The sequence below is a fragment of the Ziziphus jujuba genome, chromosome 9 (assembly GCF_031755915.1).
Source record: "Ziziphus jujuba cultivar Dongzao chromosome 9, ASM3175591v1".
Lineage (NCBI taxonomy): Eukaryota > Viridiplantae > Streptophyta > Magnoliopsida > Rosales > Rhamnaceae > Ziziphus > Ziziphus jujuba.
Window position 1 is genome coordinate 9,371,386 of NC_083387.1, and position 20,838 is coordinate 9,392,223.

The following is a 20,838-nucleotide window of genomic DNA, read 5'->3' on the forward strand; positions in this document are numbered from 1 at the left end:
CCTATAAGCGTGTGTTTAGTAATCTATGCATAGGTATGCTGATTATAAAAGAAATAGGAATCACCTATGTGAGATGAAGAGTGGCCGCTTCAAAGGAGAATTGTTTAGGGCACAATTCTTTAGAAACTCTCGCAGAACCAGGGAGGTGTTTAGGGCCAAAAATGAACACAACAGTGAAAACTGAAGTGTATCAGGAAGGAATCATGTGTGGGCTATGTTGTCATTTACACAAAAGACGAAATGGTTCAAAGATATCGCTTCTACCATAAGTCAGTAAAGAAAATGTAGTCTCTCAAGGGAATGTTCAAAGAGTAACATCTACCTATCATATGTAGGTTCCGACTGTAGAGCTTTACCACTAGCGTCATGTTTGTATTTTAAATCAAATCATTCATGTGGGGGATTGTTAGAGTTGGGCCTAGACCCACAAGTGTGAATGATTTGGGTTTTTGGTTGTTGAATTTTGATATAATAATTTTATTTATTTATTTAAATAAAATAATATTTTTGATATAGTGGGAGAGAGTTTTACGGGAAAATAACTCCTTATGAGAGTTTGAAGGTTGCACGTACCAAAAACGTTCTTTTTCAATTTTATTTTTGGAGAGAAATACAAAAGAAAAAAAAATAGTGGAAAAGTGAAGATACACAGAGTGTTCGAAGAGAAAAGCTTCAGAGGTGCTGAATCTGAAAGCTTTTGCAGCCGTTGTATCCTGGGAGACGTTCGCTACAAAACTCCTGCACCGGTGGGCGTAAAACATCTTAAGGATACTATGGTATCACACAGGCCTCGGTCAACCTTTCTAGAAAGTAGATCAAGTTCAAAAACCTACAGGTTCAAAAATGCTTTATTTATTTGTATTTATTTTTATTTATTTTGTATTAAATTGTCCACATGTATTTACATATATTCATCTATGATATTTTCCCAACAATCAACACAGAACAAATAGTTGGGTGATCAACATTGATTAATTTCAGGTAAGCTGTAAACGAGTCTAACTTGAAAACAAATTAACAAAATATCAAACAGAGCAACAATTTCAGAAATAAGTACTCCATTCCTTATCATCTTGTAATTTATTTTCCTTAGCCTTAACAATATAAATGCTAAGAAAAATTACAACTTCTATGTCCAAAAAACTATATATTATAGATAATAAACGGATATAGATATATAGATAATAAACAGATATAGATATATTATTGCATCAAATTTTCATGAGTGTCACTGAAGGCGATGAGCACCATCTTGATCTGGTCTCAAAGATGCAAGAATTTTCTTAAGGCAGCGATTGTAGACAAAGGGTCGTTCCAAGTGAACAAGATGGCCTGCTTTCTTTATACAATGCAGACTTGCTTTCTCACCTAGTTGACTGCAGTGCATTAGAACCAGCAGCGTTTCATAAGGACAACCAATTTTATGATCCATCCTCGTTGAGCCCTCAATATATATCTATATATATATATATATATATATATATACATATCTTCAAAGTCAAAGAAATTCCATTAATTTAGACCCTTATGATGAGATTTACTTACTTTGCTGTTGTGTGGACAAGTTCCAGGTTGAAAACCTTGTCTTCCTCTCCGGCCAATATGTATATTTTCTACAACAACATAATAATGGTCACCCTAAATGGTTAATTCATCAAGCAAATTAATGTAGAAAACAAAATCATACGGTTTCGTGTAGGCTCTTTCTGTTAATTTGACCGATTTGGTATTCAAAGAGAACTGGAGATCAGATAGATAATATTTACTGGGCTAATATTGCTTTAATTACTTAGAAGGGAATTAGCATTCGAAGAACAATTTTGACCTACACTAAACACGATAAGATTATAGTTAGATAATTCAAACTATAGTTTGGAAATCAGAATCTACCATAAGCAATTTGAGTTTAGTTATTACATCCGTGCTAGTTAAGAGACAATAAACAGTTTTATATGATTTATTTTTTACAATATAAAACAGTTTTAATTTTTTTTGGAATTTTGATACCATATGCAGATCCACTATTATATAAACTTTGTCTAAATGCAAACAATTAATAATTGTCATAAATCAGCAATGATATGATTATATTTCATAAAAAAATAATAATAATAATATAATTATCACCATTAATATCAAATAGCGTTCTTAGAAAGATAACACTAAAATAATTTATCATTAGTGTGAGTGGTGTAAAAGAGGATAAATGGCCCACCTGTGAATAATTAGGAATAACATACTCATCGTTCTTGATAATCACGGCCTTCATAAGTTCAGCTCTCTCCTCTCGATTTTCAAACATCACCTGCAATTAATTAAAAACATGTTTTTATGCATCAAAACGATCACAAAATTTCAAACCAATTAATGTTCATGATCATAAATTGTAATTTTTCATCGATCAGGGTAAGATCCCCTTTTTTTAAGTTTTCCTTTTTTTTTTAAATTAAAAAAAAAATGGTATACCTTCAAGAAGTGCTTATAAGCCCAATCTGGGAACCAAGGCCGCCAGTAAATTACATGACCCAAAAGCATTTTAAGGCCTTCCACATTATTGGGCATCAAAAATTGGGTCCAAGATTCAAACCCAAGCCTGTCAAGTGCTTCTTGGCTCTGCAATTCGGAAAAACCCACAATTGAGTTGGACAGCACCAGCGACTCAACCAATACAGGATCCGACTCCGCCATCTTCGACCCGACAAACCCGCCGTAGCTGCAACCAACTACGGTACACCTCTCCACACCCAACAATTTTAAGCCCCTGGCCAAACATTCCGCCTGGAACTCCGGCGACCGATGTGGGCTGTCGGTAATGGAGCCGCCGAAGAAGAGAAGGTCGGGAACATAAACTGCGTAATTTCCCGACAATGCTGCGACCTGAAACAACCATGTTAGGACAGCTGTTCCCGCAAAGCCGTGAATAAAAACTACAACAGGTTTTTCGGTGTCGTTGATGGTGGTGGTGGGCTTCTTGGACTTCTTGTTGTTTTTGTAGTTTTTGATGGTTTGGATTGGAGCCCAGAAGTTGATAACCTTTCCTGGTTGGATCTCCACTGCTTGAGCGCCCATTCCGTACAGCTTCATCAAGGCTCGGAGGAGTGGATTCAGTGCAGTGAAAAGGTTCACCATTTTTGCCTTTTTTTTTTTTGGGGGATTATTATGTTGAAGCTTTCTCTTTTATACATATGAAAGAAAAACTTGTTCATGCAAAAGATGAGCTTTATTTCTATATTCCTATTTCCATATTTATTAACCATTTGGCATTCAAAGAGCAAAAATATCCCGTAACCACTACGGCCACGAGTTGGGTCACGTACATATTGCACGTTGCTTTTCTGAATTTTCAGACAATGAAGGCGTTTTCCGCATCCAGATTTTTTCCATTTTTTTGGGTCCAAATTCTCACCTCATCTAAAAAATAATTATAATAAAACAAAGAGGGTAAAAATAAATAAATAAATAAGCAAATGAAGGTAAATACATTTTTTGCATGAGATTTGATTTTATCACTTGTTGGTATGAAGACGAGAAAAATGAGATAGAAAAAGAATTTTGAAGTGTAGACTGCATTGTATTTGAACTATATTTAAATTTAGCCTGATAAAAACTTAAATAGTCTGAATTAATTTCTTCTTTTTTTTCTTTTTTTTTTTGGGTTATAGTCTGGACTAATATTGTACTGTGCACTCCAACCAAACAAATTAATCTCCTTATACTTGTCTTTTTCATGAAAATAAAACTAAAGGACCACATGCCATGGCACACATCTTTATTTAAAAAAAACTGATATTCCCCTAGATATCGAATAAATGAATGGCTTAAAGGTGCAAGTACTCAAACTAGTTCATCACCATCTTCCTTTGGGGACAACGTGTTAATAATAATTTTTAAAATTTTTAATTTAAGATTTGGTGATGAAATTTTCCTCATTATCCCCCCCCCCAAAAAAAAAAAAAAAAAAAAAGAGAAAACTCCAGTTGATCACCATAGACACACAGCCTACGCCTGAGACATATAAATTGGGGCCATTGGCTAAGAAGTAAGAATTTATGTGTATGACTTGGGAAGCAAAGCCATAGTCTGTTCACTTGGATGGCAATATTGGACTGGATTGTGACTATAGCACAAGATTTCACTTATTTGGAACGCTAATAAAAGTTGGATTGGGTAAATTTTAAACAATTTGTAATATAAATTTAAAATAAAATTAATTTAAAATTATTTTCAGACTTGGTGCAATTTTGGATGAGTTGATCAACACCGATCAGCAGTTGGTCAACGATTATCAACACTGATGGCTGGTCAATATCGGTCAACGCAAGTAAGTAGTTTCTACCTTATAATGAAATAGATTTAAACCCATGCTTTTTAATGGGATTTAATTAATCAAATTGAAATTTATTAAAAGGATAGAATAAAAGTTGAACTGTTTATTGTCCAGTTCAATAATAAAAAAACAAATTGCACCAAATGTGAAATAAGACTAAACTAACAACAGCGATCCATACAGATCCAAAATTTGAATCTATATGATCTTAATTGTTTTTTTTAACTTTTTCATTAGCAACAATATTTAGCATGTATAACGGCATCAATTATGGTTGCATTTGCTATTAACTTTACCAATTTTTTAATGCTTTCTTTATAAGGATAAGTTCGTGTATTTTTTTTTTTTATTGTTATTATTATTTAAATCTCTGTGACTTACTTCTTCAATTCGGGGAAAACAGGGTTGGGATATTGATTACCGAACAAGTCTCATTAGCCATAACTGGGAAGCTTTAGTGACTTAAGTCTGAATAATTACCAGGTTTTTACAACTTCTAGATCTGTCGCTAAAAGTTTCATGACAAGAATTTTTAAAAATGTTAAAAATATATTAATTTTCATTTTCAAATGGCCATACCATTAATTAATTTCTCTCGTAATATCTTTGCAAAATAAATGTACAAATAATATACGGTGTCAATTTATTTTTTACTTTCCACATTATTGTCGGTCCTTTGAGTGCAAAGGCCAGAAATGATAGCCAGGTAGCTGGCAGTTTTGGTCCCAAAGATCGACTCGTCTTTATCTCCTCTCCTTTTCATTCTTTTTCATTTTTTTTCAAAATAGCATTAACAAATTTCCTTTGTGTGTTAATTTATATATAAAAAATAAAAATATTACTGATAATCATTGATATTTCGATAATGAAATATCAATAAACCTATATATCCTATATCAATATTTTATTGGCTATTATAAAAAAGTTCATTTTTTATGTTAAATTTTTATTTTAAAAAAAATCAAATTATATAATTAAATGCAAATTTTTATTTTAAAAAATCAAATTATATAATTAAATGCATCTGATTAATATATATCTTTTCAATATAGATCATATTATTATTCATGAATGATAACAAATAGTACATTAAATTATAATGTATATAGATATATATATATATATATATGTATATATTGGAATTTGTTACAAAAACTGACTTGCATGCCAATTGTTTCTAATTGATAGAGATGCAATTAATGAAGTCATTTTCACCACTGCAAATTACCTTCATCTTTTTCTTTAGAAGTTATACCCACAATTATTCATTGCCATACAAGACATCCAAAATTTAAATCTTTCCATCATAGCTTTCATAGATTATTCTCCTGATTTTGCAAGTTTTATTTTCAATTAATTTCCTTAATATATCTCCCTTTAGTTCTAGAAATCTTAGGGACAAACCTTGCTGTTTTTAATAATTGTATACAGACATATTCTATCCTTTAAAATTTAATTAAATTTCCCTGCACCATACATATAAATATAAAAATGTATATTTTTAAATTATGTACAATAATCTAAAAGAGGGAAATAATGCAACAAAAACACGATTCAGTGAGAGGTTTTAACAATTTAAAGGAAAAGAAGATATTTTTTAAAGAAATTTACAAACTAGAGAGGTATATACACCATGTTCATAATGGTACCATTCTCTTTCGTAATCTTGCTATACACCCTCATTTTATTTCTTATAAAAGTAGACAATCATTATAGGTTTCATTCTCCAAGAGACAGCTCAAACTCGAGGACAAGTGAGGATGGTCATTTTATCATTTCATATATATATATATATATATATATATTATTGAATATTGACTACCATTCATATAAATTTATCATGTTTTTATTTCCAAAAAAAAAAAATATTATTGAATATTGACTACCATTCATATAAATTTATCATGTTTTTATTTCAAAATATATATATATATATATATATATATATAAATATCATTTTTTTTGTGGAGAAAAAAGTTTGCTATGTTACTTGTCACGATCAGTCAAATCATAATTCATGACTATTCAATTTTCCTTACCAGACGTACCTATGTGTGGTACTCTTGTCTATATATTTAACTCTAATGTTTTACTTTTATGGAAAAAAATTAAAAAATTAAAAACACCATTCTATCGAGTAAGATTAGCTTAATTCATATGCATTCAAATTCAGTTTGTGAGTTATTCATGTACGGGTTCTGAGTTATTCAGGTTGTGATTTCATGACATATAATGGAGAAAATTTGTTTTAAATAATTAACAAAAAAAAAAACTTAAAAAAAAAATAGAACATTAAAGAGAGAGGAAAAAAAACTTAAAAAAAAAAATAGAACATTAAAGAGAGAGAGAAAAAAAAAATTTCTTAGAATATTAAAGAGAGAGAAACAAAAAAAAAAAAAAACTTTCTTATGGTTCTGTCAAGCAAATGTACATAAAAAAATAAAAATAAAAAAAAGTTAGAAACTATCAAGATTTTGAAGAGGAAAAAATATACATATAAATTATTATCAATTCTTTTTTTAAAATATATGTGAATTAATTGAAATTTAAAAGGAAAAATATATACAAAAATCACTATTAATTGTTATTATTTTTTTAAAGAAAAAATGATAAAAATTAATTGAAATTAAGACAAAATCATTGAAAAAAAAATTTGAGTTAAATGTTTTTTAAATAAATATTCATACCAAATGGACTAGAAGCCCTTCCAACCTTTGTTTGCATTTATGTTTTTGTTCATAGTTCTTGCTTTCTTAATCAATTTATATGTCCAAAATACAAATAAACTTATAATGCATTTTTGTATGTAGGCTACTTTCTGAAGCATATTTTTTTGACCTTTTCCCCTTGTTTTTTATTATTTTGTTAGTTAAAGAACGTTTATTTGTTTAAAACAAAAACATTAAGTATTTTGGACTAGATATCTTGTCAATTCTATATTCGTTATTTTCTACAAATAAATATAAAAATTAAATTTCATATACTGAACAATTTCGCATGATATTTAAAGTCCTTTAAACCATGGCCAATTAAAAGCTTATCCAAATAAGAACATATATTTCTTTTCAAGTTGGAAAATTATTTTCAAAGCCTGTGCCAAACACAATTTCTAAGCAACCAAATCACAACAACACATCCTTAATTTCAAAGTTACAATCATCGTATCCTAGGTCCTTTTCGGATCGTGAACTTAACCTGGACTAAATTTCTTAATCCCACAAAGAAATAAACAATATTCTCAACAATTCCCAAGAGAACTAAAATATGAAAAACCAGAAATGCAGCCGGTAGTTGGAAAATAGAGTACGATTAAATAATTGAGCGACAAAATAAATGCTAAAGCCAAGCTTCCAAATTACTCTAAATGACACACATGACTGCAATAAAACATCGTCCCTCACCATCCAAAACCAGAAATCTACACGTTAACTTGCGATGATATCATGGCTGAAAATGGTAACCAAAGTCCACAAAAGCACGAAAAAGACAAAGACATTTCGAAAAATAAAAAAAATATGCCTGATGGGTCATTTTCATGGCCAAAGATATATTATACATTATGTTTCGTGTCAAAGCAGAGTATGTTACTATTCCATCCTCAAATATAACATGGGAAAGCTTCAAATCAGTATCAGCATCGTTGTCAAATAGATTGGGATTCACCACCTAAATTAACGTATTCTAAATCACATGCAAATGATATATATATATATATATACATCTAATCAAATCAATCCCTTTGGAAGCTTCTCAATTATTTATTATTAATTTTTCAATGAAAAAAATAATAATAATAACTACCCATGATTGGTATCAACCACAAGTTACAAAACCTCCTTTCAGAGTTTTTATATGTTTTTAAATTCATTAAAACGGATAAGATTCTGATTTCTTAATGCATGAGAAATGGTAGGTGGAGACTTGAGAGAGAGGAAAATTGTATATAAAAATTCTTCGTCCTCCATTAAGTATGGAGAGGAACTTAGTGTAGAAGGAAATCGGAGGAAAGTGATAGTATTTCTAAAAGCAAAATTTTATAAAAAATTTATAAAGTGATAGGAAGGTTTGGTTTGAATTTCCATTAGTGTAAAAGATTTGAAAGAGATTGATAAGCGTCATCCATATCCATTACTCCTTTTTTAAGGATATATCATATCAATGCAAAAAGTATTTAAACAATTAGTGAATTTTCCTTAATGTTTTTGTTTTTCTTCACATAGACAGAAAATTCCTTGCTTTTTCCTCATTTGACTTCTTATGGCCGTTAGAAACCCAGTTTAAAACGAAATGAAATCAGGCTATTTATTTTTTACCAAAATAAGTAAAGCCAAGACAAAGGAACAAGTAAAATGAAGTAGAGATGGGAAACAGGGCATGATTTTTAAAGTTTATCAATAATAATTTCACTTCCAATAATTTATTGGAGATATAGAAAACGTATTATAGATGATTAAACAAAAAAAGAGGTCCACTAGTACCTTAAACAACCATTACCATCCAGATATAGACAGAAAACAATTTCAAAAGAAAGCATGAAATACTAGAAATTTGTAAGTGACAAGGTTCAAACAATGTCTCAATTTCTATTAGTATATAATAATAGCATCTGACCAAATGCAACCTAGTCAAGAATATAATGTTGTAAAGGTTCATGAAAACAGACGGTGATCTGACCACACTGTTTCATATGAGATATTTAATTTGCCAACTTAGGGGAGATTGTCATCAAAAACTAAATATAAAACATGAAAATAACACAATTTTCAGGTTTTTTTTTTTATTTTTTTTTTAACATCTGATGAATCGAAGATCGTATAAGTATCTAAAATACCCTGTCAAGATTGCAATTACCAGGGGTGGGCTCGGTGCGGTTTGGTTCGGTTTTATAGATTTTTTTAAACCGAACCGATCAATTCGGTTTGGATTGGATACAAACCAAATCAAACCGACCACCATGTTCAACCCGAACCGAACCAAACCAATGATCCTTGGTCGGTTTGGGTTGGGTTAACGGTTTAGATTGGTTTGGATCTCGGTCCAAATTTTTTTATTTATGCTATTTTGAGATAAAAATTGTACACATTGGGTTCAAAATTGTATAAAGTTTTTTTAGGCCTTTTTAATTATCAATCTTCAATCATATTCATGCATTATATTTTGAATTAAGCATCTTTTTTAAGCTATTATCTAAATTAAATAATATCTAAATTAAATAATTTTAATATACATTCAACTAGCAAAAATACCAAATAAACTAACTATTAACTACAATGTAACATGAAACCATACAACTACAATACAAGTAAGATAATACAAAATAAAACCATATAACTATAATATAAGTCTACAACTACAACCTAATTATACAAATACATCATACACCAACAAATAAATTCTATAATAAATCTACAACCATTATTAATTATAAAATAGAATACAATCCATATTTGAAATCTTAAATTTTAAAATGAACTTATAATTAAATAAATTAATAATCCATAAAAATAAAAATTATTTTAAAAAGTCTTCTTCCATACTCTTCAATCCCATTTTTACAATAAATAAAATAATAGTTTTATTTTATAATTATATACTATATTTATATATAAAAGTAAAATAAAATATTAGTTTAATTGATGATCGGTTTGGTGCGGGTTGGGTTAGATAAATTTCATCCAACCTACAACCCGAACAGACCGTTTTGGTTTTTTTTATATATTTAACCGAACCAAACCGATTAATAAATTAAAACCAATCCAAATCAAACCAAATATGTCGGTTTGATCGGTTTGATCGGTCCGGTTCGGTTTTTGCCCACCCCTAGCAATTACCATAAGGTACGCGCTAAAAGAACAAAATTTGAGTTCATTCCTGCATAAAGTTTAGCCAGAAATAGTAGGCTGGTGTATGACTTCGTGGAGAAAAACGTGAGCTCTCAACCATACTAAGAAATATGAAAATTTAGAGCATTGGTCTTGGAGAAAATGTAATGGAAGTTTATCTGCATCAACTTGCAGGTAGTAGAAGGATTTGAGAAATTAGCAGAGAACTTCTTGCACTAACATTGTCAGGCAATATTCAAATATTTATGAGGTAGCATTTTGGAACATTCAAGTCTAAATTGCAGATAAAAGTAAATACTTTTCTCTTTTAATTCACATCAACAAAACTAAAAGCTTTTTACAATGGAAATTGTAAATGGGATTTGGTCAAAAATTAGAAAGAAAGTTGTCCAGAATTGTAGAGAACATATAGTAATTAAAACTACTACTGTCTCAAGCATAATAATAGTAAACAAAACATCAAAAGAAGAAAAAAATTGCAAGAGGCAAAGGTTCAAGAACTGATCACGCCATTCAAATTACAGAAGCATAGTACATATGAGACACTATGACTTTAACCCAATAACACATAACATGGCAATAAACCAAAAAACAAAATAAAATTAGGGAGAACAATAAAAGTGAAAAAAAAAAAAAAAAAAAAAAGAGAGAGAGAGAGAGAAGAGAGAATGAGACTGGTTAATATATCACATACTCCTTCGAATATCGAAAGCCTCTAATCAAACTGTGTGTTTTGGAGCTACATAACCATCTCCACCGGATACATGTTAATGCAATCTTCCCAGGGACTATTTGGTGATGGCTTTACATTCCTCAGGGCCTCCCAAACTGAACTGTTACATTTAAAACCGCTTCCAAATGCAATCTGCCAAACCCGGTTACCTTTCCTCATCCTCCCCTTTGCCTCTGTATAAGCCAATTCGTACCAAATCGAACTCGAGGAAGTGTTACCGAACCTGTGGAGTGTCATCCTCGATGCTTCAACATGAACTGGAAGAAGCTGCAAATTCTTCTCCAATTCATCAATCACGGCTCTTCCACCCGCATGGATGCAGAAATGCTCGAAAGCGAGCTTGAAATCCGGTATGTAAGGCTTGACTTTGGCATTGAACAGCTTCTTGGCGACCAAAGTAGCGAAGAAGAGAAGCTGCTCACTTATTGGAAGTACTAAAGGACCCAATGTGGTGATGTTAGTCTTGAGAGCACCACCAGCAATGGCCATGAGGTCCTTGGACAAAGAGACTCCGGTTTTGCCATTACCATCCTGCTCCTGATACACACACCTGAAGGCCTTATCGTCCGCGCCACGGTGAGTTCTCACAACATGAACGAGCTTGTACTTAGCTCTACGCCTATCAGACAGCTTGTTCGAAAGCAGAACAGCAGCACCACCAAGACGGAACAAACAGTTGGGGATCAACATTGATTTTTTGTTACCAAAGTACCAATTCTGAGTGATATTCTCAGTGCTAACAACAATAGCATAAGTATTCCTATGCACTTGTAACATATCTTTAGCAAGATCAATAGCTATCACACCAGCACTACATCCCATCCCACCTAGATTGAAGCTCCTAATGTTACCCCTCAATTTATATTTATTCACAATCATAGCCGAAAGCGATGGTGTTGGATTGAACAAGCTGCAATTCACCACGAGAATGCCAATATCCTTGGGCTTGATATGGGTATGCGAGAATAGATTATCCAAGGCACCAAACATTACCTGCTCTGCTTCTTCACGAGCAGCCGCCATGGATGGCCTGGGAGGGATGTAATGCATAGCTTCGGGGACATAAGTCTCTTCTCCGAGACCAGAGCGATCGAGGATCTTGCGTTGGAAATCAAGTGAGGAATCATCGAAATCGCCGGTGAGCTTGGAATGCTCCATGAACTGATGGAATTTGACTTGGAGATGAGAAGGAGGACGGTAACAGGAATAGTCCACGAGGTAAACGGGTCGTGGTCGGGTCATGATGTAGACCGTGGATCCGAAAGCAACGATGGTAGAGCAGATTATGACACTGACCAGATTGTATTGGAGGTGGAGCCAGAGCTGGTGGACATCTTCTGGGTTCATCTGCGAGGCTTCGATGACAATGACCGCCATTAGAGGTACCAAACACAGAGTCAACAAATGGGTCATCAAGTAATGGTATCCCAATTTCACGTACTTCAAGTTCACGCTCTGTAAGAAATCTGGAAGTCTCCGACTCTGGTGGATCTGAACGCCGCCATTGATGCTTGCTTCGGAGTTCATGGTGAAGATGAAGAGGATGTGATATTAGTGGCGCTTTTTTTTTTCCTTTTTTCTTTTTTCTCTTTTTTGGATTATGGGGGGAGAATTAGAAAGTTGATTTGGGTTTGTCTGAGATACTGAGGAAAAAGCAAAATTCAGAGTATTTATATGTGGAGAACAAAGAACAGTCTACGTATAGAATACGGATCGGACTACCACTCTGAGAGAGAGAGAGATAATTGGAGAAAGTGTAAATTTTGTGGGGTTGGGTGGGGTTTAGAAAAGGTTGATACAACTACAACAATGACCTGTTAGGATTATGTACCACGAAGATTGATGTACAACATCATGAAGATGATGACTTGGAGAGGTTTGCCTGAGAAGCTGCCCTGTTTGCTCTGCTACCAATTTTTTTTTCTTTCTCTATGTCTATTGTGGGTCGCTGAGATTTAGGAGAAGGAAGAGGAAGAGAGAGAGTGATTTAAGGAATTGGAAATGAATAAATAAATAAACTTAAACGAGAAGGTGGGAATTTTGGATTGAATAAGGGAAAAAAAAAAAAAAAAAAAAAAAAGAGTCAAAACACAAGGGAGCGGAAGCTTCAAAGTGGTTTCACTACACGTCTTGACCTTGGAAGTGACTGAGATTGAGAGAGAGAGAATGGGAAGTAAAGGCGTGTTTGGTTTGGGGACATCCAGTGTGGAGTTTCCAATTTTGTACAGCTCATTTAGCTTTTCAATCATGTGCTTCTACCCCAAGCACAACCCGCACGATTGGAACATTTGCTTTTAGAGATTCATAATGGGTTTTCTGTTTGAAAAACATAATAATAATAATAATAATAAAAATAATAATGGAAAGGTACAAAATAGTAACTTTCTTTTTTAAAAGAATTGTGGGCAGCTGGGGTTAATTATTAATAAATTGTATGTTAGAAAGTCCTACTTTTTCCTTTTGCATTTTGGATTAAGCAATGCAATTACGCTGTGGACATTTAAAAAGGTATGGAAAAATGGGAATCAACAAACTCAAAAGGTTAAAATTGTTTTAGTGGTTAGAAGAAAAAGTAAAGGCATAATCTCATTTAGTTGACTCGTGAAGAATATGGTGAGTAATAGTCCAATTGTCCATATATTTTAAGAACTATGATGCTGTGTTTGTTTTTTTCATCATTATTTATATTTATGCTTGCCTTTTAATTCCAACCATAATTTGCCAATCTAATGTATAATATAAAATCATTTTATGAATATAAAATCATTTTATGAAAATAAAATCTAAAAGATAATTAAATCCCAATTAAATATGTATGAATATATTTTTTAAAATGAGTTATTTATTATCATCAAGTAGAATCTATTTGTCATTTAACAATTTAAACAGTTATAAAAAAAATTATCTTTTCAAATTAATTTTTTTATAATAAATAATTAACTGCAATTAATAATTAATAACCATGTAAATAATGAGTTCATTGATAATTATCAGTGATAACAAATGATAAACTTTATTTCAAAGGTTAAACAACAAATTGAGGTTCTGTTTTAAAACCTTTTTTTTTTTTTTTAAGAAGAAGGAAAAGAAATAATTTTTTTCTTCAATTATTCGCTCTGGCTATCATTTACAGTGTGGATTAAGGTATTAAACATATTTTTTTAGAATGTTAAGGCCTTATGTGTAATCCTAAGTATAAAACAAATTATGTATTTGTATTACCTTTTCCAAATAAAGAAAAATCTTAACTTTATAGACCGAATATTATTCAATGGAATAAAAATTCAAAATGTTATAAAGTACATGTTGGTTAATACTATTATTGTAGCATATCATATTGGATCAAAATATCATCATTAAGATATTCACCCAAAAAAATATCATCATTAAGATATTCACCAAAAGAAATATCATCAATTCATCATTAACATCGAAATTTTTTTTTTAAAAAAAAAGAAAGATACTTCACAAATTTTCCATGTAGTTTCAAACTACTGCACATTCACCTTTTTTTTTTTCTTTTTTTTCTTTTTTTTGAATATTTTGCACATTCACCTTTGCGTTTCCATTTGTCACATATACTTTCCGTACAATTTTAATTTTTTTAATCCATTATTTTAATTTTTTTTAGCAAAGTGATATTATAAAAAAGTGCGTGCGAAGCGTGTTATAATAATATGTATTATTTTTCCCCAAAGAATAATGCGTGTTTATATTGTGAATCGCGATAAAAGAAACGAAGAAAAGCATCAAAGTTTGGAAGTTTGACCAAACCACCAATTTGACGTCTCTCGACGCAGCAGGCAATTTTTGGAAACAGGGAAACATTTTTTCAGTTTTTTCTGCTGCGAATAATAAATGGGAAAAAAAAATGACAATTTGCCAACAGGCCCTCGAATTCAATGCATGCAGATTCATGATAAGCACAATCAAAAACCATCGTTATCGTCATCTGTCACCTTTCTCACTTTTCTGACCGTCGGATATGTCAGCCAGACAAACGCGCACGAATTTATCTTTCATGATTTGATGGATGCGGACCCACTGAACTTTATTGGTCCACCGACAGGGAATTGCCAGCCGCATTTGGTGGCCAAGCAGCCTTTAAGAGGGCTCTCTGGGTTGGCTTTCAACAGGCGTTCGGGTTTGTTTTATTATTGTTATTATCATTATTATTTATTTAAATTTAATGCACCTAAAACAAAATTTTAATACACCAAAAATAAAAAAAATCCAAATTTGGAGGATATTGCATATGAATCATGTGTTTCAAATATTAAACGAATTTTCTCTATTCGCCAATAAATAAAAATGACGACCAAAATTATCAATCTCCCTTATCCACTACTACGAGTATTAAGTTGTACTTTTTGCATAAATCAAATTAATTAGTCACAAACAAAAATTCGTTGGCAAGAATATATATTGTACTGTGTGAATAAAAAAATAAATAACGGATTTTTGTGTTGGTGGATTTCTCCTCCCCCCCAACACCCAAAAAAAGAAAAAAAGAAAAAAAAAAGGAAATCTATTAATAAGTTTATTTTTATATGCTTGTTCTTCTTTACAGTACAGGAAGAACACTTTGTGCATGTAAAATACTAATAAAATAAAAATATTGTTAAGTACTTTTTTGGTAAGAAAATATTGCCAGTACTTGAAACTGACACAATTAGTCTTTTATATACTTTCTTTTTGGACAGAAAGTCTTATACTAATAAAATGTAACAGGTAGTTTTTTTAATTTTTATTTATCATATTTAATTATAAGCTATTCATGCGTTTCAAGTGAGAAGAGGACTGAGCTCTGAACTGATTAATTACTAAGTTTACTAACATAAAAGTAATACTCTTTTTAGAAGCATATAATTACTTTACTGGAAGAGCTTTGAACAAATTATATATATGTAAGAGTTTGTCAATTATCTTCCAAAAAAAAAAAAAAATTATTTGTCAGTTATAAGCAATATAACTGCCATCTCATATAGGATCATTATATATCACTTGGAGGATGCAAAGGATAATACATGGTTGAAATATCTAGAACAACTCCTTACGATGATTGTTTTTTTTTTTATAGCATCTTCAACAATTTTGTCAATTAGAGCTTATATGATAAAAAATTTAAAAAGTGTTGAAACTTTAATAATATAGTATCTATCAATAGATAATATTTATTTTAATTTATTATTTAATATGTCATGTTTATAATTTTAAATAAAATAAATTAGCATGCTAGAAAAGAAGATGAAAGGAGAAAGCATAGAGAAGAAGCTGTGAATTAATAAGCAGAGGTGAAAGAGAAAATGGTGAATTTAACTCATATTGTCTTTGATACTTCACCTTAATAGATCTTTTGCGCAGCATCAATGAAAAATAATTTTTTAAAAGACTGTTTATGCATCTTATATGGCAAAGGCTTTTTTCGATAGATATAACAATGGATATTCTCCAATAATTATATATAAATTATCAGTTTAACAGTGAATGTTAAAATTTATTCTCTCCATTTATCCAAAAAAGAAAAATTACTCTTTTATAATTATTTTTTTAAAAAAGACTCTTTATAATAAACAATCGATTATCTCATATAAACTTTATTACTTGTCTGTTTAAATTTTATTTAAAAAAAAAAAAGACATATTTAATAACTAACAAGGTTCACCGTTTGCCCAACTAAAAGTTCTCCTTGGCTCTCATAAAAATAAAATTAAAAATTAAAATAAATAAATAAATAAAGGAAAAGTGCTCCTACGGGCTGCTTTGTTTTTTAAAAAAAGTAATTTAGGTTTTAGGCCAATTCATTATCTTCAATTATTATTATTATTATTATTATTATTATTATGGAAAGAATCTTGCACAGTTAGTGTCCTTTCCCATCGCAGGATATTGGAAAAGCAAATTTTACCTAGACCGCATTTTTATTTGTTTACAATACAACTTTCTTTACGAGCATCATAAACACGAAGCGTCACCTTCCAATCTTCAAATGCTCAATCACTTTTTTTTTCCAAGATCCTCCAGTGTGATTTTATCAAAAAGAAAAAAAGAATCCTCTAGTGTGAACTATAAACCGTTTACCTGTAAAGTTTTATATCAAAAAGTCCCTTTTTTATTTATTTTTTTTTTCTTTTTTCAATAGAATTCCCCATCAAGTTACCCTAAGATATGATAAGCATGAGGTTCATAAAATTATTCACATGCTGTTGAAGATAATGCAGGGACCAGGGATTTTTAAAGATTTAGCTGTTTGTAACCCTATTGTTTTTTTTTTTTTCCTTGTATTTTTATAAAGTTTGTAAGAAGTTGCTAGATAAATATAAAATTAAATAAATTTAAGCAATATTAGTTTAGTAATTTTAATTTAGTTGATATATTCTTCACATCCACATTATAAGATTATAAATTTGAAACACCATATCCTTATATATATATATATATATAATATAAAATGACCCTAATGTTTGGTATAAAATATGGTTTCTTTAATCAACTCAGAGGAAGATCCTTGTAATTGGTATACCAGGGATAAAGTTCTGTCTCTGAGGCAGCTGTTTGAGGCAAACTCTTGGTCTATTGCGTGGTCATCAAAAGAGACTAATAAGGCTGCGGATATTGTAGCAAAACTCTCTCTTTCTTTAGATTGTTCTTTAGGTTTTAATGCTAGCAGTTTTAAAGACTTGCCTCTAGCCATTCGTAGTTGTCTTGAGCTAGAGGAATCTGAGACTTTAGCCTCTTTATAATGGCCATTTAGGCTCCTTTTGTGCTTTAACGCAATTTTCATTCACCAACCATGATGCTTGGTTTTTAGTTGCTCTATGGGGTTGAAAACTGACATAACATAAGCCCATAAAATCTTCAAAGTGGGCTTTCATTACCATTAGGCCGATGAGCTTGACATGACAATTAAGCGGACAAATTTTCTAGGCCTTACGTCATACACGAAATTTATTTTATTTTTTAACATAACGTCAAGTATGAACTTCATCCTCATTCCCTAGGGGTTAGAGATAAATGGATCCGAATTTTAAAGATCAAAGTCGTCGCTTTTAACTTCCCTATACTTCATTTATCACCGGTAAAGTTACAACTGAAATCAAGTAGATTAACTATCTGATCATATGTAGGTTATAAACTCTACGGTTTAAATTTCATTGAAACTTTTTTTAATTTTGTCTTAATTATATTTATATTTTATGCTTTTGGAAATTAATTACTAAACTATTAAGTTATTATAATTCATCAAAACAACAAAATAAAACATTTTCTAACCTTTTCTTTATGTTTAATCTTTTCTTTAAGTTATTACTAAGCTCCTTTAACCTTTTCTTTATATATATATGCAATTCATCAAATCTAACCTTTTCTTTATGTTTTTTTAAGGAAAAAAATCAATGTTATATGGTTATATAATTTTGTTAAATATAATTTTGATCTTTTACTGTTAAAATTAAATATTAAAAAATGAAGAAGAAGTTTATTTTGATAATTTATTAAAACTAAAAGGAATTTAGTGGTAAATTTCCAAAAGCTTGGAATGCTTAGCAATGAAAATTCCTTTTACGAACAAGAGGAATGTTTTCATTCCAATTTCATTGATTTGAAAGAAATGTTGTTGTTCTTTTGTTTTGTCGTCATTCCAATTTCATTGATTTGAAAGAAATGTTGTTGCTGTTATTATACACTTATGTTGCGGCATTTCACCGAACACATAACAATGGGTCCATAGGTCCATAAAGGTAGAACTGTAACTAATTTGTTTATAATTTCCAATACTTTGCTTAATGCTTTTCAGAGCAATGTTGTTGCTGTTATTATACACTTATGTTGCGGCATTTCACCGAACACATATCAATGGGTCTATAGGTCCATAAAGGTAGAACTGTAACTAATTTGTTTATAATTTCCAATACTTTGCTTAATGCTTTTCAGAGCAATGTTGTTGCTGTTATTATACACTTATGTTGCGGCATTTCACCGAACACATATCAATGGGTCTATAGGTCCATAAAGGTAGAACCGTAACTAATTTGTTTATAATTTCCAATACTTTGCTTAATGCTATTCCATGCTCTGGAGGGGCTGTTTATCGTTAGGTATTGCATAGACTTTATGCATTAGCTTAGACTAAGGAAACATGTAGGTCTCTGAAAGTGGTTTAGTTAATTTTATATTCATCCATGTTATTGAAAATAATAACTATTGTACCATGGTTGAAGTTGAAACTATTTTTGAAAATGTTTTCTCTTTGATGGTAATGCTCCATAACACCGTTTTTACTGAAGTTGAGAAGCTTCTTATATATTTTTCTCATCATATAATTGACGGGAAAGTCGTTTTGTTCGTGGTTTTTTGAGTTTGAACAAAATTATACAGCCCTGTAGCACATAAGAATAAAGTGATCTAGATATATGATTTATCAGATGGTTTCCACAGTTCCTTGATAACTCTGTACTGTGTTTATCATGATGTCATATGATATATGGTTATATCTTTCTTTTTCTTTTTTTTTTAATTATTATTATCTTGAGTGAGAACTAGTTCTATATAGGGCACACTGCCATTGATGGAATCACATAAAAGTCAACCTGAAAGACAGCCATCTTCTCTGCTTCAGAGAATCCACCCACCACTTTTATTTAATTAAGGATCAAAAGGATAATTTTACTCATGCATCCATTCATGAACATAAAAGTTGCTTGAATAATAAAATTCAAAATTGTGCATCTCCGTTTCAATTTACATGCTAATTATATTGCTAGTTATAGAAAATTTTGTTCGCATTGTTAATTTGATAACATGACTTTCGTTAAATTTTATGAATGTCAAAGATAGTCACCGAAATGAGTGCTTCTAGATGTTTTAAGTTCTCTGCCACTTAAAAGTATAATAATATCAAACTAGAGCATCTTACCTTGTTATAATAGTCTAGAATCTAGTTTCCTAAAAACTCAGCTTTATTGTTGATGCAAATTGTGGTTAACCTCTTTGGTTCCTAGTCACTGTTGAATAAGGCTTTTTACTAATTTGTAGCTTTCAAATAAGCATAAATCTTTCAAGTGAAGGAAGTTGTACAGCTCAAAGATAGTGAGTATGGTTCTGTGCTTTTACAACAAGCCAGAAGTGATAAACATAAAAATCATGTCCCTTAGAGCTACGCAATAAAGACCCATTGGTTGTGCGTTGTCTTTTTAGCGGTAATTGATTCATCAAAAGCAACAGAGACTACAGGGTCTAGTAAAGCATTCACAAACAGTAGACTACAGGGCCCATATTCAAGCAATAACAGCTTGGTGAAGACCCAAATTGTTACAAAGCCCAAGTATTTTTTTTAATTTTTTTTTTCCCTCTCTGTTTTATGTGTTTTAAAGGTAAGAATCCAAAACATGATTGTTCAAACGGATGAGTTTTAAATAATATTTTAAATTCTCATTTTTAAGATTTTTAGCATTTAATTTATATGTGAATTTGTATTTGACCTCTCATAGTTCAAGTAATTAGGAGCTCGAGATGTCATTCCGTTACTATTATATGACAAGTTCTTTTTTGTTATTGCATCTTCATAGATATTAATTTTATAAAAATTAATTAATAATTAAAATGGTCTAATTGCTGGTATGTTCCATCCAAAAGATAGAAGTCATTTTGCCTCAAAAAAAAAAAAAAAAAAGATGAAGAAGAAGAAGATAGAGGGTCATTATTTAGGGGATAACTCTAGCTTGTAGGGTTTTGAAAAGCATTTTTTGTTCATTAAGTTACCTTTTTCGTCAAAAATATTAAACAGTCACAATTTAGCTCGTGGTGGAATCCAATCTCTAACGTGAAATAAAATGACAATCCCCAAAATATAAATTATACGCCAAGTGTTTTTTTGATAATAAAATATACACCGAGTGTTAAAACATATAAGCTATTATGTTTTGAATACCACATTC

At 30.8% G+C, this 20,838-nt stretch overlaps 2 protein-coding genes across 3 annotated transcripts; both read right to left on the reverse strand.

Annotated features, from left to right (window-relative positions):
* Positions 1 to 1,025: 1,025 nt before the first annotated feature.
* LOC107403368 (uncharacterized) lies at positions 1,026 to 3,364 on the reverse strand. 2 transcript variants are annotated; one of them, XM_048481410.2, is made up of 4 exons: positions 2,467 to 3,361; positions 2,216 to 2,305; positions 1,546 to 1,613; positions 1,026 to 1,376 (listed from the first exon to the last, which is right to left on the reverse strand). In XM_048481410.2, the coding sequence occupies exons 1-4, from the start codon at positions 3,127 to 3,129 to the stop codon at positions 1,229 to 1,231; spliced, it is 969 nt and encodes a 322-aa protein (XP_048337367.2). In that variant the 5' UTR covers positions 3,130 to 3,361; the 3' UTR covers positions 1,026 to 1,228. The 2 variants fall into 2 exon arrangements, with proteins under 2 accessions (XP_048337367.2, XP_048337368.2); XM_048481411.2 differs by having other exon boundaries at positions 1,229 to 1,368; positions 2,467 to 3,364.
* Positions 3,365 to 10,662: 7,298 nt separating this feature from the next.
* Positions 10,663 to 12,911, reverse strand: LOC107403372 (3-ketoacyl-CoA synthase 4). The gene has a single exon (XM_016010249.4). It carries the CDS (start codon positions 12,428 to 12,430, stop codon positions 10,910 to 10,912), a length of 1,521 nt encoding a protein of 506 aa, XP_015865735.3. The 5' UTR covers positions 12,431 to 12,911; the 3' UTR covers positions 10,663 to 10,909.
* Between the last annotated feature and the right edge of the window lie 7,927 nt (positions 12,912 to 20,838).

Coding starts and splice junctions, on each gene's coding strand:
- LOC107403368 (XM_048481410.2), bottom strand. CDS start 3,129: ATGGTGAACCTTTTCACTGCACTGAATCCACTCCTCCGAGCCTTGATG. Junction 1,614..2,215: donor TTATTCCTAATTATTCACAG/GTGGGCCATTTA, acceptor ATGTTGTTGTAG/AAAATATACATATTGGCCGG. Junction 1,377..1,545: donor CTTGTCCACACAACAGCAAA/GTAAGTAAATCT, acceptor AATGCACTGCAG/TCAACTAGGTGAGAAAGCAA.
- LOC107403372 (XM_016010249.4), bottom strand. CDS start 12,430: ATGAACTCCGAAGCAAGCATCAATGGCGGCGTTCAGATCCACCAGAGT.